This window comes from Salmo salar, chromosome 04 (assembly GCF_965601325.2).
Source record: "Salmo salar chromosome 04, fSalSal1, whole genome shotgun sequence".
NCBI lineage: Eukaryota > Metazoa > Chordata > Actinopteri > Salmoniformes > Salmonidae > Salmo > Salmo salar.
In genome coordinates this window covers 93699107-93717708 of record NC_138294.1, presented here as the reverse complement: position 1 = coordinate 93717708, position 18602 = coordinate 93699107, and the positions used below count along the sequence as shown (strand labels likewise).

The window sequence follows — 18602 nt, the reverse complement described above, 5'->3', positions numbered from 1 at the left end:
TCCTGTACTCCCTGTTCACTCATGACTGCATGGCCAGGCACGACTCCAACACCATCATTAAGTTTGCTGATGACACAACAGTGGTAGGCCTGATCACCGATAACAATGAGACAGCCTATAAGGAGGAGGTCAGAGACAATGACCCTGTGGTGCCAGGACAACAACCTCTCCCTCAACGTGATCAAGACAAATGAGATGATTGTGGACTACAGGAAAAGGAGGATCGAGCACGCCCCCATTCTCATCTACGGGGCTGTAGTGGAGCAGGTTGAGACCTTCAAGTTCCTTGGCGTCCACATCAACAACAAACTATCATGGTCCAAACACACCAAACACTTCCCTCTGCAACTGGATCCTGGACTTCCTGGCTGGCAGCCCCCGGGTGGTAAGGTTAGGTAACGACACATCTGCCACGCTGATCGTCAACACAGGGGCCTGCTCAGTCCCCACCTGCAGTGGAGCAGGCTGAGAGCTTCAAGTTCCCTGGTGTCCACATCAACAACAAACTAGAATGGCCCAAACACACCAAACACAGTCGTGAAGAGGGACAGTTTCCTGGTGTCCACATCACTCTAACAAAGTGAAAATGTAGAGTTTCCATCAACCTCTCACGCAAAAGTGTAGATATCAAAGAACGCCGCATTTCGCGGGTAGAGTAGTGGGTGAAACCATTCACTTCAGGAAAAGGGGTGATTATAAATAAAGTTTCCTTTCATTATGTGTTACTGAATTCCTAAAAAAAATATTTGCTGCCATTGTAGTAAGGTTGGTAATACGAGAGGTCTTCAGACTTACCATTTTTGTATTATTTTCTTTGAAAGAACAACTTGTGGGTTTTGAGTGCTTCTCCCCTATTTTGAGAAGTTGGTGTGTCTGCTCCTCAGGACTGAGAGAGATATTCTGAGAGCAGGTTCGTGTCTCCTTCCTCTGTATATAAAAACTTGTCACATCCTGACCATAGTAAGATGTGATTTTCTATGGTAGACTAGGTCAGGGCGTGACAGGGGGTGTTTTGTGTTTTTCTATGTTTTCTATTTCTATGTTTAAGTTCTAGTTGTTCTCTTTCTATGTTTTTTTTTTTTTTTTTATCTCCAATTGGAGGCAGCTGGTCCTCGTTGGCTCTAATTGGAGATCATATTTAAGTAGGGGTTTTTCTTCCTGGGTTTTGTGGGTGATAATCTTTTGAGTAGTATTTGTTTCTCTCTGCGTCACGGTTTGTTGTTTTTTGTAAATTCAGTTATTTATGTTTTGCAAAGTTTCACGGATTTAATAAAAATGTGGAACTACAACCACGCTGCACTTTGGTCCGATCCTTTCGACAGCCGTGACAAAACTGTTTAAAACTTTATAACACAATAGTGTTTTTGGAAAACAAGTTCATATATCCTAAAGTCAATAGCGAATGTGGCTATGTATATATTTATTTTACCTGTTAATGTATTGAAGACCAATTTCAGCAAGTGAACCAAGTTTTTGCTGGCTTAGCTAGCCATGTTAATGACGAGCTAACTAGCACCGTTGGTCACTGCACTACCAAGTCACGCTAGCTATTGCCAGCAGGTGATTTATCTAAATATTAAGTGAATGTTTATTTTCTTACTACCTTAAAAGGTTTATATGAAAATGGTTGTACTTGTGCTCTGTATTTATATCAGTTCACATTGAGTGTATGTATCACTACTGTTGATCCTATCTAACCATGTATCACTACTGTTGATCCTATCTAACCATGTATCACTACTGTTGATCCTATCTAACCATGTATCACTACTGTTGCTCCTATCTAACCATGTATCACTACTGTTGCTCCTATCTAACCATGTATCACTACTGTTGATCCTATCTAAAATATATCTTGTGTCCTACCTAACCAGTGAACGTGTGGCTGTGACCGTCCTGTCATCCCTCTTTGATATCTTTTACTGCAGATAAAAATCGAGTCAACCTGAAGTGTGGGTGTCCGTGTGCCTTTCTTCTGGGGGGGGGCTACTACATGAAGTTGGTTACATCACCAAACAAACTAACATGGTCCAAGCACACCAAGATAGTCGTGAAGAGTGCACGACAAAACCTATTCCCAATCAGGAGACTGAAAAGATTTGGCATGGGTCCTCAGATCCTCAAAAGGTTTTACAGCTGCACCATCGAGAGCATCCTGACAGGTTGCATCACTGCCTGGTACGGCAACTGCTCGGCCTCCGACCGCAAGGCTCTACAGAGTGTAGTGCGTACGGCCCAGTACATCACTGGGCTCTACGCTAACTTTTTTTCCCAAGGAGTACATGTGCTCCTAAATGGAAAAGAAATGTAGGAGCACACAAAGAAATGTAGGAGCACACAAAGAAATTTAGGAGCACAGTGAAAAATGTAACACAGAGTTTATTAACAAGCAATTTATTACATACATATATATTGTGTGTGTGTGTGCGTGTACTAAGACACACATCTGTGGAACAGCACATACCACCAAAAATCACACATTGACCCCGTGTCTATTAGACGCAAAGGATATCAGTTGTCCAGCTGCTTCTGTATGTTGGCCGTCTGGTCAGCTAGAGGTCAGCCAGGAGGTCCACGGCAGGAGTGGGATCCAACTCCTCGACTGAAGGCCAATCCAGGTTGGTCCTCTTCTGGTCTTCGGTGGTGGAGACCCCAGGGCAGCTTCTTGTTGTCTTCTTAAATCAGATTCTGCGCAGAGAAGCCTCGCTCACACTGGGCGGCTGAAATGGGCAGCACCTGCATAAGCTTCACCAACTCCACTATGTTGTAGGGAAAAGATTAATTTAAACTCTTACCATTAACTTATCAAACCCAACCACAGGATACCGTACATGGACTCAGGACTGTTAGTCTACCTTGTAATTGTGCCTGTAGGGGTCCTTTTGTAACAGTATAGCTTCCATCCCTCTCCTCGCAACCCTACCTGGGCACGAACCAGGGACCCTCTGCACACATCAACGACAGCCACCCTCGAAGCATCGTTACCCATTGCTCCACAAAAAGCCACGGCCCTTGCAGAGCAAGGGGAACAACTACTTCAAGGTCTCAGAGCGAGTGACGTCACCGATTGAAACGCTATTAGCGCGCACCACCGCTAACTAGCTAGCCATTTCACATCGGTTACACTTTGTCAACATGGTCTCCCACACGCCCACACTGTAGGACTTGTCCTTGAAATTGTGGCTGACCAGGATTTTGAGCCCCTGTCACTCATCCTGGATAGCAGCCATGTTGCACCCCGATCTGCAGGATTGAACAGAGCAAGTGAGTAACATTGTCTCATATATGGCAATGCAGTGTCAAATAAATTCTTACCTCTCTAGAGGCTCCGTGATAATGCCTCATCAGGTCTGCCACAACATCATCGTCAAAGGTGTGAAGGTTGGCCTGGTCTTCTGGCCATGCGTCAGGGGTTTAGCACTCTGAAAGACTCCACTGGGGTCTGGACACCCTCCTTCCCAACTGTCTCTTGTGCCAACAGAAAACAATAATTCTGTGGTATTTACCATTCCAGCAGTTAGCGGACGCACACACACACACAGTATTGTTTAACATTCTCTGCTAGCAAATAAAACTAAATCATAGAGAATTTATTAGTTACAAACCTATGTGGCATACAGTGGATTTGGGATTATATGCCCCCCCCCCTGCCTCTCTCTGCAGGTGGTGCAGTCACTCCCCCACGGTGGCCCAGGGTCACGGAGGCACCATCTGCCCCGAAGGAGATGCACCTCTTCCTCCATGACCCTCCATCCTCCTCTGGGAAAACAGCACGAAATGTGGCCTTGGTGGCATCCAAAAAAAAGACCTCGACTGACAACACAAAAAAAAACTATTATACAAAAGTATTTCTGACAAATTAAATTATCTCCATTATGAATAATGATTAATGTGGAATGTGGGACTTGTACTGGTTACCCTGTTACAGTAGCAGGTTAAATAGATACTAACCAGTAGCAGGGTTAATAGATAGATACTAACCAGTAGCAGGGTTAATAGATACTAACCAGTAGCAGGGTTAATAGATACTAACCAGTAGCAGGGTTAATAGATACTAACCAGTAGCAGGGTTAATAGATAGATACTAACCAGTAGCAGGGTTAATAGATACTAACCAGTAGCAGGGTTAATAGATACTAACCAGTAGCAGGGTTAATAGATAGATACTAACCAGTAGCAGGGTTAATAGATACTAACCAGTAGCAGGGTTAATAGATACTAACCAGTAGCAGGGTTAATAGATACTAACCAGTAGCAGGGTTAATAGATAGATACTAACCAGTAGCAGGGTTAATAGATACTAACCAGTAGCAGGGTTAATAGATACTAACCAGTAGCAGGGTTAATAAATAGATACTAACCAGTAGCAGGGTTAATAGATACTAACCAGTAGCAGGGTTAATAGATACTAACCAGTAGCAGGGTTAATAGATACTAACCAGTAGCAGGGTTAATAGATACTAACCAGTAGCAGGGTTAATAGATACTAACCAGTAGCAGGGTTAATAGATACTAACCAGTAGCAGGATTAATAGATACTAACCAGTAGCAGGATTAATAGATACTAACCAGTAGCAGGGTTAATAGATAGATACTAACCAGTAGCAGGGTTAATAGATAGATACTAACCAGTAGCAGGGTTAATAGATACTAACCAGTAGCAGGGTTAATAGATAGATACTAACCAGTAGCAGGGTTAATAGATACTAACCAGTAGCAGGGTTAATAGATACTAACCAGTAGCAGGGTTAATAGATACTAACCAGTAGCAGGGTTAATAGATAGATACTAACCAGTAGCAGGGTTAATAGATACTAACCAGCAGCAGGGTTGATAGATACTAACCAGCAGCAGGGTTAATAGATAGATACTAACCAGTAGCAGGGTTAATAGATAGATACTAACTAGTAGCAGGGTTAATAGATACTAACCAGTAGCAGGGTTAATAGATACTAACCAGTAGCAGGGTTAATAGATAGATACTAACCAGTAGCAGGGTTAATAGATACTAACCAGTAGCAGGGTTAATAGATACTAACCAGTAGCAGGGTTAATAGATAGATACTAACCAGTAGCAGGGTTAATAGATAGATACTAACCAGTAGCAGGGTTAATAGATACTAACCAGCAGCAGGGTTGATAGATACTAACCAGCAGCAGGGTTAATAGATAGATACTAACCAGTAGCAGGGTTAATAGATACTAACCAGTAGCAGGGTTAATAGATACTAACCAGTAGCAGGGTTAATAGATACTAACCAGTAGCAGGGTTAATAGATACTAACCAGTAGCAGGGTTAATAGATAGATACTAACCAGTAGCAGGGTTAATAGATAGATACTAACCAGTAGCAGGGTTAATAGATTCTAACCAGTAGCAGGGTTAATAGATACTAACCAGTAGCAGGGTTAATAGATACTAACCAGTAGCAGGGTTAATAGATACTAACCAGTAGCAGGGTTAATAGATACTAACCAGTAGCAGGGTTAATAGATACTAACCAGTAGCAGGGTTAATAGATAGATACTAACCAGTAGCAGGGTTAATAGATACTAACCAGTAGCAGGGTTAATAGATAGATACTAACCAGTAGCAGGGTTAATAGATACTAACCAGTAGCAGGGTTAATAGATACTAACCAGTAGCAGGGTTAATAGATAGATACTAACCAGTAGCAGGGTTAATAGATACTAACCAGTAGCAGGGTTAATAGATACTAACCAGTAGCAGGGTTAATAGATAGATACTAACCAGTAGCAGGGTTAATAGATACTAACCAGTAGCAGGGTTAATAGATACTAACCAGTAGCAGGGTTAATAGATACTAACCAGTAGCAGGGTTAATAGATAGATACTAACCAGTAGCAGGGTTAATAGATACTAACCAGTAGCAGGGTTAATAGATACTAACCAGTAGCAGGGTTAATAGATACTAACCAGTAGCAGGGTTAATAGATACTAACCAGTAGCAGGGTTAATAGATAGATACTAACCAGTAGCAGGGTTAATAGATACTAACCAGTAGCAGGGTTAATAGATACTAACCAGTAGCAATGTTAATAGATACTAACCAGAAGCAGGGTTAATAGATACTAACCAGAAGCAGGGTTAATAGATACTAACCAGTAGCAGGGTTAATAGATACTAACCAGTAGCAGGGTTAATAGATAGATACTCACCAGTAGCAGGGTTAATAGATACTAACCAGTAGCAGGGTTAATAGATACTAACCAGTAGCAGGGTTAATAGATAGATACTAACCAGTAGCAGGGTTAATAGATACTAACCAGTAGCAGGGTTAATAGATACTAACCAGTAGCAGGGTTACTAGATACTAACCAGTAGCAGGGTTAATAGATACTAACCAGTAGCAGGGTTAATAGATACTAACCAGTAGCAGGGTTAATAGATACTAACCAGTAGCAGGGTTAATAGATAGATACTAACCAGTAGCAGGGTTAATAGATACTAACCAGTAGCAGGGTTAATAGATACTAACCAGTAGCAGGGTTAATAGATACTAACCAGTAGCAGGGTTAATAGATACTAACCAGTAGCAGGCTTAATATATACTAACCAGTAGCAGGGTTAATAGATACTAACCAGTAGCAGGGTTAATAGATAGATACTAACCAGTAGCAGGGTTAATAGATACTAACCAGTAGCAGGGTTAATAGATACTAACCAGTAGCAGGGTTAATAGATACTAACCAGTAGCAGGGTTAATAGATACTAACCAGTAGCAGGGTTAATAGATAGATACTAACCAGTAGCAGGGTTAATAGATACTAACCAGTAGCAGGGTTAATAGATACTAACCAGTAGCAGGGTTAATAGATACTAACCAGTAGCAGGGTTAATAGATACTAACCAGTAGCAGGGTTAATAGATAGATACTAACCAGTAGCAGGGTTAATAGATACTAACCAGTAGCAGGGTTAATAGATACTAACCAGTAGCAGGGTTAATAGATACTAACCAGTAGCAGGGTTAATAGATACTAACCAGTAGCAGGGTTAATAGATACTAACCAGTAGCAGGGTTAATAGATACTAACCAGTCGCAGGGTTAATATATACTAACCAGTAGCAGGGTTAATAGATAGATACTAACCAGTAGCAGGGTTAATAGATACTAACCAGTAGCAGGGTTAATAGATAGATACTAACCAGTAGCAGGGTTAATAGATACTAACCAGTAGCAGGGTTAATAGATACTAACCAGTAGCAGGGTTAATAGATACTAACCAGTAGCAGGGTTAATAGATACTAACCAGTAGCAGGGTTAATAGATACTAACCAGTAACAGGGTTAATAGATACTAACCAGTAGCAGGGTTAATAGATACTAACCAGTAGCAGGGTTAATAGATAGATACTAACCAGTAGCAGGGTTAATAGATACTAACCAGTAGCAGGGTTAATAGATACTAACCAGTAGCAGGGTTAATAGATACTAACCAGTAGCAGGGTTAATAGATAGATACTAACCAGTAGCAGGGTTAATAGATACTAACCAGTAGCAGGGTTAATAGATACTAACCAGTAGCAGGGTTAATAGATACTAACCAGTAGCAGGGTTAATAGATACTAACCAGTAGCAGGGTTAATAGATACTAACCAGTAGCAGGGTTAATAGATACTAACCAGTAGCAGGGTTAATAGATAGATACTAACCAGTAGCAGGGTTAATAGATACTAACCAGTAGCAGGGTTAATAGATACTAACCAGTAGCAGGGTTAATAGATACTAACCAGTAGCAGGGTTAATAGATAGATACTAACCAGTAGCAGGGTTAATAGATAGATACTAACCAGTAGCAGGGTTAATAGATACTAACCAGTAGCAGGGTTAATAGATACTAACCAGTAGCAGGGTTAATAGATACTAACCAGTAGCAGGGTTAATAGATACTAACCAGTAGCAGGGTTAATAGATACTAACCAGTAGCAGGGTTAATAGATAGATACTAACCAGTAGCAGGGTTAATAGATACTAACCAGTAGCAGGGTTAATAGATACTAACCAGTAGCAGGGTTAATAGATACTAACCAGTAGCAGGGTTAATAGATAGATACTAACCAGTAGCAGGGTTAATAGATACTAACCAGTAGCAGGGTTAATAGATACTAACCAGTAGCAGGGTTAATAGATACTAACCAGTAGCAGGGTTAATAGATAGATACTAACCAGTAGCAGGGTTAATAGATAGATACTAACCAGTAGCAGGGTTAATAGATACTAACCAGTAGCAGGGTTAATAGATACTAACCAGTAGCAGGGTTAATAGATACTAACCAGTAGCAGGGTTAATAGATACTAACCAGTAGCAGGGTTAATAGATAGATATTAACCAGTAGCAGGGTTAATAGATACTAACCAGTAGCAGGGTTAATAGATACTAACCAGTAGCAGGGTTAATAGATACTAACCAGTAGCAGGGTTAATAGATACTAACCAGTAGCAGGGTTAATAGATAGATACTAACCAGTAGCAGGGTTAATAGATACTAACCAGTAGCAGGGTTAATAGATACTAACCAGTAGCAGGGTTAATAGATACTAACCAGTAGCAGGGTTAATAGATACTAACCAGTAGCAGGGTTAATAGATACTAACCAGTAGCAGGGTTAATAGATACTAACCAGTAGCAGGGTTAATAGATACTAACCAGTAGCAGGGTTAATAGATACTAACCAGTAGCAGGGTTAATAGATACTAACCAGTAGCAGGGTTAATAGATACTAACCAGTAGCAGGGTTAATAGATACTAACCAGTAGCAGGGTTAATAGATACTAACCAGTAGCAGGGTTAATAGATACTAACCAGTAGCAGGGTTAATAGATAGATACTAACCAGTAGCAGGGTTAATAGATACTAACCAGTAGCAGGGTTAATAGATACTAACCAGTAGCAGGGTTAATAGATACTAACCAGTAGCAGGGTTAATAGATAGATACTAACCAGTAGCAGGGTTAATAGATACTAACCAGTAGCAGGGTTAATAGATACTAACCAGTAGCAGGGTTAATAGATACTAACCAGTAGCAGGGTTAATAGATACTAACCAGTAGCAGGGTTAATAGATACTAACCAGTAGCAGGGTTAATAGATACTAACCAGTAGCAGGGTTAATAGATAGATACTAATGATAATAAATAATTAATGAACAGCAGCGTAGAAGGGTGGTAATGAATCTTATCTATAATACATTTTAGCATCAGTGTAGATGTGAGGGAGAGACATTTAACAGTCTATGCAACTCATATCACTGCATGTAGGATATTATGGTATGGTCCAAAGTAACTTGGTAACTGCTTTTACAATATAATAGCCTAGTTATATCAGTCATATTAAAGATATATATGGCTGACATGTATAGCGTACCTGGCTGGCTCATTCATCACTACAGTACAACTTCGGCGTTTTGAAGAAATCATTGTATAGATCGTAATATATAATACCACCAATAGGTGGCGCTACATTCTTGTTTTAGCTCCGTTATTTGTTCGTCTCGTCTGATTTCGTCAGTGTCTAGACAGCACCTTCCAGGAGACAAAGCAAGGTGGAGCAACTATAAGGCAACATGTGCTGAGCTGACACTTTGCAGCGGAGAAAAAATTAAACAGTCCCATATTCTAGGCTATAAATGACAACAACAATTAAATGATCGAGTTTTTCCCAAAACATGAACAAATAAAAATAGGAAAATATGATTAAAAAATATATATATATATTTTTAACCCATATTGTGTTCTCTAACAACCCTACCGCCCAAAATATGGTATTTTTTTTGTCGATTGATTGATTATGATTTGCACCATGGCAACGCCTCTTGTTGTCTTAAAATGCTTTTCCTGCAGACAGTGACCTCATAGGTGGAAAATTATTCATATATTTCCTAATGAATAAAGATTATTTCTTTTTTTTTTAATGACAAAAATACGGTGTTTCTATGCTAAACGGTTTTGCTTATCAAGTGTAATATTGGGATATAAACTCAAAATGGAACAGATTTCAACACTATATCTGACAAGGTACGGGTGTGTGTGGTTTATACCTTTGTTTTAAGACTAAGAATCACTCTGTGTGACCCTGATTTATCACACTGCAGTAAATTACAGTGTAAATCACAGTCCACAGACACTGAGACTCGCTAGTCCTGCATCCCATACAGTAGGTACTTGACCACAGGGAATACACAGAGCGAATGTCCCAACCAACACATCTCCAGTACTAATCCTCTAGTCATTTCAACCTGTCGACAGTTGGAGAAATTGTTTGAGCTTGCTCTGAGAATTCGAAAAGTATGAAAGTCAATTGTCCAATATTCATATATACGTTTTGAACTATGATCAACCCTTTTTTTAAAGCGTATATCAGAATCCATAGAAGCTGAGACGAGATAGTCCAGAGTCCCGTAACTACTCAGCTCTGAGACCACCATCCGCTGGGGGACGGGACAAAGCCCGAATGTCCACCTTCCCACAATTCCCAACCAATGTGACTCCAGTAGGTGTCCTCTGTTCATCTGAATGGGTTGACAGACTGATAATCCCTTTAAGGGTTGACAGACTGATAATCCCTTTAAGGGTTGACAGACTGATAAACCCTTTAAGGGTTGACAGACTGATAATCCCTTTAAGGGTTGACAGACTGATAATCCCTTTAAGGGTTGACAGACTGATAAACCCTTTAAGTGTTGACAGACTGATAAACCCTTTAAGGGTTGACAGACTGATAATCCCTTTAAGGGTTGACAGACTGATAATCCCTTTAAGGGTTGACAGACTGATAAACCCTTTAAGTGTTGACAGACTGATAAACCCTTTAAGGGTTGACAGACTGATAATCCCTTTAAGGGTTGACAGACTGATAATCCCTTTAAGGGTTGACAGACTGATAAACCCTTTAAGTGTTGACAGACTGATAATCCTTTTAAGGGTTGACAGACTGATAATCCCTTTAAGGGTTGACAGACTGATAAACCCTTTAAGGGTTGACAGACTGATAATCCCTTTAAGTGTTGACAGACTGATAATCCCTTTAAGGGTTGACAGACTGATAATCCCTTTAAGGGTTGACAGACTGATAAACCCTTTAAGGGTTGACAGACTGATAAACCCTTTAAGGGTTGACAGACTGATAATCCCTTTAAGTGTTGACAGACTGATAATCCCTTTAAGGGTTGACAGACTGATAAACCCTTTAAGGGTTGACAGACTGATAAACCCTTTAAGGGTTGACAGTGGGAGAAATTGCTTGAGCTGCGCTGAGAATTAGAAAAGCATGAAAACTCACGGTCCAATATTCTAGGACACTGCTGTGTGTATGTGTACACATTCAGACTATGATAAACCCTTTAAGTGTTGACAGACTGATAATCCCTTTAAGTGTTGACAGACTGATAAACCCTTTAAGGGTTGACAGACTGATAATCCCTTTAAGGGTTGACAGACTGATAAACCCTTTAAGGGTTGACAGTGGGAGAAATTGCTTGAGCTGCGCTGAGAATTAGAAAAGCATGAAAACTCACGGTCCAATATTCTAGGACACTGCTGTGTGTATGTGTACACATTCAGACTATGATAAACCCTTTAAGTGTTGACAGACTGATAATCCCTTTAAGTGTTGACAGACTGATAAACCCTTTAAGTGTTGACAGACTATGATAATCCCTTTAAGTGTTGACAGACTGATAATCCCTTTAAGTGTTGACAGATTGATAATCCCTTTAAGTGTTGACAGACTGATAATCCCTTTAAGTGTTGACAGACTATGATAATCCCTTTAAGTGTTGACAGACTGATAATCCCTTTAAGTGTTGACAGACTATGATAATCCCTTTAAGTGTTGACAGACTGATAATCCCTTTAAGTGTTGACAGACTGATAATCCCTTTAAGTGTTGACAGACTATGATAATCCCTTTAAGTGTTGACAGACTATGATAGACACTGTACTCTTCGGGAGCTTAATTTAAGATGTTGAATGTAATGCACTTTGCTTATGAACTTAACAAAACCTTTCTCGTGTGTGTGTGTGTGTGTGTGTGTGTATGTGTGTGTGTGTGTGTGTGTGTGTGTGTGTGTGTGTGTGTGTGTGTGTGTGTCTCTGTGTGTGTGTGTGTGTGTGTGTGTGTGTGTGTGTGTGTGTGTGTGTGTGTGTGTGTGACTGTGTCTGTGTCTGTGTGTGTGTGTGTGTGTGTGTGTGTGTGTGTGTGTATGTGTGTGTGTGTGTGTGTGTCTGTGTCTGTGTGTGTGTGTGTGTGTGTGTGTGTGTGTGTGTGTGTGTGTGTGTGTGTGTGTGTGTCTGTGTCTGTGTGTGTGTGTGTGTGTGTGTGTGTGTGTGTGTGTGTTATGTGTGTGTGTGTGTGTGTGTGTGTGTGTGTGTGTGTGTTTATAGAGACTGAGCTCATTCCTCTCAGATGAAGAGACCTTCAAAGGGAGTCCGCTGCTCTTTGTTCACTTCAATTATCATTAATTCATGAATTAAAACATCCGGCTTCTCCATGGTGATGAATAAACGTAGAAAAGGGAAAGTGTTTTAGTTTCCCCGCGTGCTACTTCTCTTGTGTTGAAGACCAAACACATCTGATGCAATAGCTGTATCCTATGCGTTCGACTCGCACTCACAACACACACAGACAGAAAGACAACACAAATGTTATTGTGTTTAGAATGTCCTTTAGACCAGACCACTGTCATGTTTGTATTGAGACGTCACTGTATAAAAAATAATGTCCATTAGAAAAGGATGTTAGCTCATTTGGCTTATTGGTACGCGGAGAGTCGCCGTGATATTTTGGTAACGGAGCTGATCGTGAGGAACGGAGAGCCACAGCCCTTTAACGCAAAGGTTCAACATCATAAATCAAAACGTTTCTTTGTTCCTTAAAAAAATTAATTAAAAAAAAACATGCAAAAACCACCCTTATATTAACTTAGACATAACACATCATTTACGTTTAGACTATTAATGGTTAACAACATAGCCTAGTCTACACTACAAGGTTATCTATATTCAAGACCGGACTCCCTTGGAGGAGGGGAGGGAAAGGGGGGTGTGTCTCTCGCCAAACAGCAAGACAAATCAATAGGCTCATTAATCACGATCCATATTCTTTAGCTACCAGGAGTCACCTTCCAATCAGGGAAGAGAGAGAGACAGGTGATATCATCCCCATAGCCAGTCTCCAGGAGAGTTGGACCAGTCTTTGTTTGAGAGAGAGAGAGAGAGAGAGAGAGAGAGAGAGAGAGAGAGAGAGACAGAGACAGAGAGACAGAGACAGAGAGAGAGAGAGAGAGCCCTTTGAGTTGAGAGGTGTGGAGGGGGTCTCACGTCTGCTCCCGCCGCCGCGTCTGATAGGATTACAGCTCAACCCGGTTACCGAGTCAAGGAGCGTTTTTCTCACAAACATGTAACGCCCATCCAGTGAACCGGGAAAGTCGCATCAAACCCTACAGCGTTCTTCACTCTCAAATCCAATAACCGCTTCACCGGGAATGAGCGCTCGGCTCCACAAAACACCGAGAGAGACAAGTTTATTAATGAACAGCACAAGGATATTTACACTCCGTTTTAAACACATTTATGACAACTTTTGGAACTATTTAGATATTTATTTTCTCAGTCAAGAAGCCTATTTCAATTTTGTATTTTTCTTTATGAGACCGTTTAAGTGTTAGAAAACGTTTGGACGCGTCAAGCTCTTGGAAACTACGCACAAGTGCATGTTAACGCGTTGGTTGAACAGGTGGCTCGGGGTCCGGTTAAATTGGTCTATTTACATTCAACGGGGACAACGGACAGGACAGGCAGACGGGACTTTCATTCTGATGCTCCTCACATACCGTACTGGCCAGGTATAGAGCGCAGGGGACACAACGAGGACGGACAGTTGGAAACGACTCCAAAAACGGTGAAAATAAACCTTCCTTTTGTAAGTTTGACAGTTCGGAGTTTTTATGCCAGTCGTTGACGTTGACATGGTTGTCGGTAGTCCCCGGTTACACGGGGGTAAAGCCCCGGCCTCTACACCGGAGAACGTTGTCCCGGGGGGTAAAGCCCCGGCCTCTACACCGGAGAACGTTGTCCCCGGGGGTAAAGCCCTGGCCTCTACACCGGAGAACGTTGTCCCCGGGGGTAAAGCCCCAGCCTCTACACCGGAGAACGTTGTCCCGGTTCCTCTAGGTAGTCCTGCTGCGGATATCCTCCGTAACTTTTACCACACTAAGCGGGTGGGAAACTACTTGATCGGGAGGAAACTTGGAGAGGGCTCCTTCGCTAAAGTCCGAGAGGGACTTCACGCCATGACTGGAGAGAAGGTAGGGCTAGTTCACAGTTGGCAAACTTATTTGTGAAGTTTTTACTGATGCATGAATATTTTTTTTCATATTTTCCATGCATGTGGAATGATTATTTTCAGCAAGCGACGAAAAACACTTTGGATTTTTTGTCAGGTGATGTGATGATTTATTCCTGATTTTGACAACTTTGGTAACTGGATTACAATACTATTAAACACTTAGACACTTCACATTACAATAGTATTAAACACTTAGACACTTCACATTACAATACTATTAAACACTTAGACACTTCATATTAGACACTTCACATTACAATACTATTAAACACTTAGAAACTTCATATTCATATTACAATACTATTAAACACTTAGACACTTCACATTACAATACTATTAAACACTTAGAAACTTCATATTCATATTAAAATACTATTAAACACTTAGACACTTCACATTACAATACTATTAAACACTTAGACACTTCACAATACAATACTATTAAACACTTAGACACTTCACATTACAATACTATTAAACACTTAGACACTTCACAATACAATACTATTAAACACTTAGACACTTCACATTACAATACTATTAAACACTTAGACACTTCACATTACAATACTATTAAACACTTAGACACTTCACATTACAATACTATTAAACACTTAGACACTTCATATTAGACACTTCACATTACAATACTATTAAACACTTAGAAACTTCATATTCATATTACAATACTATTAAACACTTAGACACTTCACATTACAATACTATTAAACACTTAGAAACTTCATATTCATATTAAAATACTATTAAACACTTAGACACTTCACATTACAATACTATTAAACACTTAGACACTTCACAATACAATACTATTAAACACTTAGACACTTCACATTACAATACTATTAAACACTTAGACACTTCATATTAGACACTTCACATTACAATACTATTAAACACTTAGACACTTCACATTACAATACTATTAAACACTTAGACACTTCACAATACAATACTATTAAACACTTAGACACTTCATATTAGACACTTCACATTACAATACTATTAAACACTTAGAAACTTCATATTCATATTACAATACTATTAAACACTTAGACACTTCACATTACAATACTATTAAACACTTAGAAACTTCATATTCATATTAAAATACTATTAAACACTTAGACACTTCACATTACAATACTATTAAACACTTAGACACTTCACAATACAATACTATTAAACACTTAGACACTTCACATTACAATACTATTAAACACTTAGACACTTCACAATACAATACTATTAAACACTTAGACACTTCACATTACAATACTATTAAACACTTAGACACTTCACATTACAATACTATTAAACACTTAGACACTTCACATTACAATACTATTAAACACTTAGACACTTCATATTAGACACTTCACATTACAATACTATTAAACACTTAGAAACTTCATATTCATATTACAATACTATTAAACACTTAGACACTTCACATTACAATACTATTAAACACTTAGAAACTTCATATTCATATTAAAATACTATTAAACACTTAGACACTTCACATTACAATACTATTAAACACTTAGACACTTCACAATACAATACTATTAAACACTTAGACACTTCACATTACAATACTATTAAACACTTAGACACTTCATATTAGACACTTCACATTACAATACTATTAAACACTTAGACACTTCACATTACAATACTATTAAACACTTAGACACTTCACAATACAATACTATTAAACACTTAGACACTTCACATTACAATACTATTAAACACTTAGACACTTCATATTAGACACTTCACATTACAATACTATTAAACACTTAGAAACTTCATATTCATATTACAATACTATTAAACACTTAGACACTTCACATTACAATACTATTAAACACTTAGAAACTTCATATTCATATTAAAATACTATTAAACACTTAGACACTTCACATTACAATACTATTAAACACTTAGACACTTCACAATACAATACTATTAAACACTTAGACACTTCACATTACAATACTATTAAACACTTAGACACTTCACAATACAATACTATTAAACACTTAGACACTTCACATTACAATACTATTAAACACTTAGACACTTCACATTACAATACTATTAAACACTTAGACACTTCACATTACAATACTATTAAACACTTAGACACTTCATATTAGACACTTCACATTACAATACTATTAAACACTTAGAAACTTCATATTCATATTACAATACTATTAAACACTTAGACACTTCACATTACAATACTATTAAACACTTAGAAACTTCATATTCATATTAAAATACTATTAAACACTTAGACACTTCACATTACAATACTATTAAACACTTAGACACTTCACAATACAATACTATTAAACACTTAGACACTTCACATTACAATACTATTAAACACTTAGACACTTCATATTAGACACTTCACATTACAATACTATTAAACACTTAGACACTTCACATTACAATACTATTAAACACTTAGACACTTCACAATACAATACTATTAAACACTTAGACACTTCACATTACAATACTATTAAACACTTAGACACTTCACAATACAATACTATTAAACACTTAGACACTTCACATTACAATACTATTAAACACTTAGACACTTCATATTAGACACTTCACATTACAATACTATTAAACACTTAGAAACTTCATATTCATATTACAATACTATTAAACACTTAGACACTTCACATTACAATACTATTAAACACTTAGAAACTTCATATTCATATTAAAATACTATTAAACACTTAGACACTTCACATTACAATACTATTAAACACTTAGACACTTCACATTACAATACTATTAAACACTTAGACACTTCACATATAAATAGACACTTCACATTACAATGTGATGTTATTGTTATTTTCCAATTATATCACTTGAGTTCACTTTAGTTTAGGTTTACTATACAATGACTGATAACCTTAATATTCTTAATGTTATCATCGCTGTTTAATCTGAGCTGTTACACATCTTAATGTTATCATCGCTGTTTAATCTGAGATGTTAATAACCCATTTTAATGTTATCATCGCTGTTTAATCTGAGATGTTAATAACCCATTTTAATGTTATCATCGCTGTTTAATCTGAGATGTTAATAACCCATCTTAATGTTATCATCGCTGTTTAATCTGAGATGTTAATAACCCATTTTAATGTTATCATCGCTGTTTAATCTGAGATGTTAATAACCCATTTTAATGTTATCATCGCTGTTTAATCTGAGATGTTAATAACCCATCTTAATATTTCATTATGAATGAGCTAGTATAGTGCCAGGTTGTGGATGGCCAACCAACACAGTGAGGCACACACACACACACACACACACACACACACACACACACACACACACACACACACACACACACACACACACACACACACACACACACACACACACACACACACACACACTCCCCTGCCCAAAACCCAGCTTGACTATTGTCAAAATTTACTGCAGTGTGTGTTCTGTACCATGTGGTGGGTAGTGGCTGTGCTGTGATGAGGTCTCCTCAGTAGCTTTGCTCAAACATACAGACTGTTCTGCTGTCTAGTAGTGATCTCACCTCACCTCCACTGTATGTCTCTGTGTGTGTGTGTGTGTGTCTCTCTCTCTCTCTCTCTCTCTGTCTCTCTCTCTCTCTGTGTCTCTCAATTTAAGGGGCTTTATTGGCATGGGAAACATATGTTAACATCGCCAAAGCAAGTGAGGTAGATAATAAACAAAAGTGACATAAACAATACATTTACATTTACATTTAAGTCATTTAGCAGACGCTCTTATCCAATCCTAATTGGTATGTCGAATTTTATGTTCCTTATGTTGGCATAGAAGGCTCTTCTTGCCTTGTCTCTTAGATTTTATCGGGAAGCTGAGAGGTGAAATATACTGTTTAGGTTTTCCACTGCCAAGTTTACACCTTCACTATTACAATGGAACGTTTTGTCAAGGAAGTTGTCTGAAATGGATTGAATTTGTTGTAGGGCTGGGCGGTATACCGTATTTTATGATATACCGGTATTGATGCAGGGACCGGTTTGGGTTTTTACTTTACCTTCTATAACGGCATTTGAATGTTTGGTTTGTTAAAATGTGATACGCCATGTGTAATGTCCATTTTTATAATTTACTTCGCTATTTGAGGCATCTCTCTCCGTTCTTTCTCTCCGTGCCACTTTC

The 18602-nt window shown here is 38.6% G+C and overlaps 1 protein-coding gene across 1 annotated transcript in view; it reads left to right on the top strand.

Moving 5' to 3' along the window:
• The first annotated feature begins 13324 nt into the window (after nt 1-13324).
• The window catches only part of LOC106604043 (hormonally up-regulated neu tumor-associated kinase homolog A), a 43504-nt gene continuing 38226 nt past the window's right edge, over nt 13325-18602 (top strand). The window contains exon 1 of the mRNA XM_045717474.2: nt 13325-14325. Coding sequence (XP_045573430.1) covers nt 13966-14325 — 360 coding nt within the window. The 5' untranslated portion in view covers nt 13325-13965. The remainder of the gene's footprint in view (nt 14326-18602) is intronic.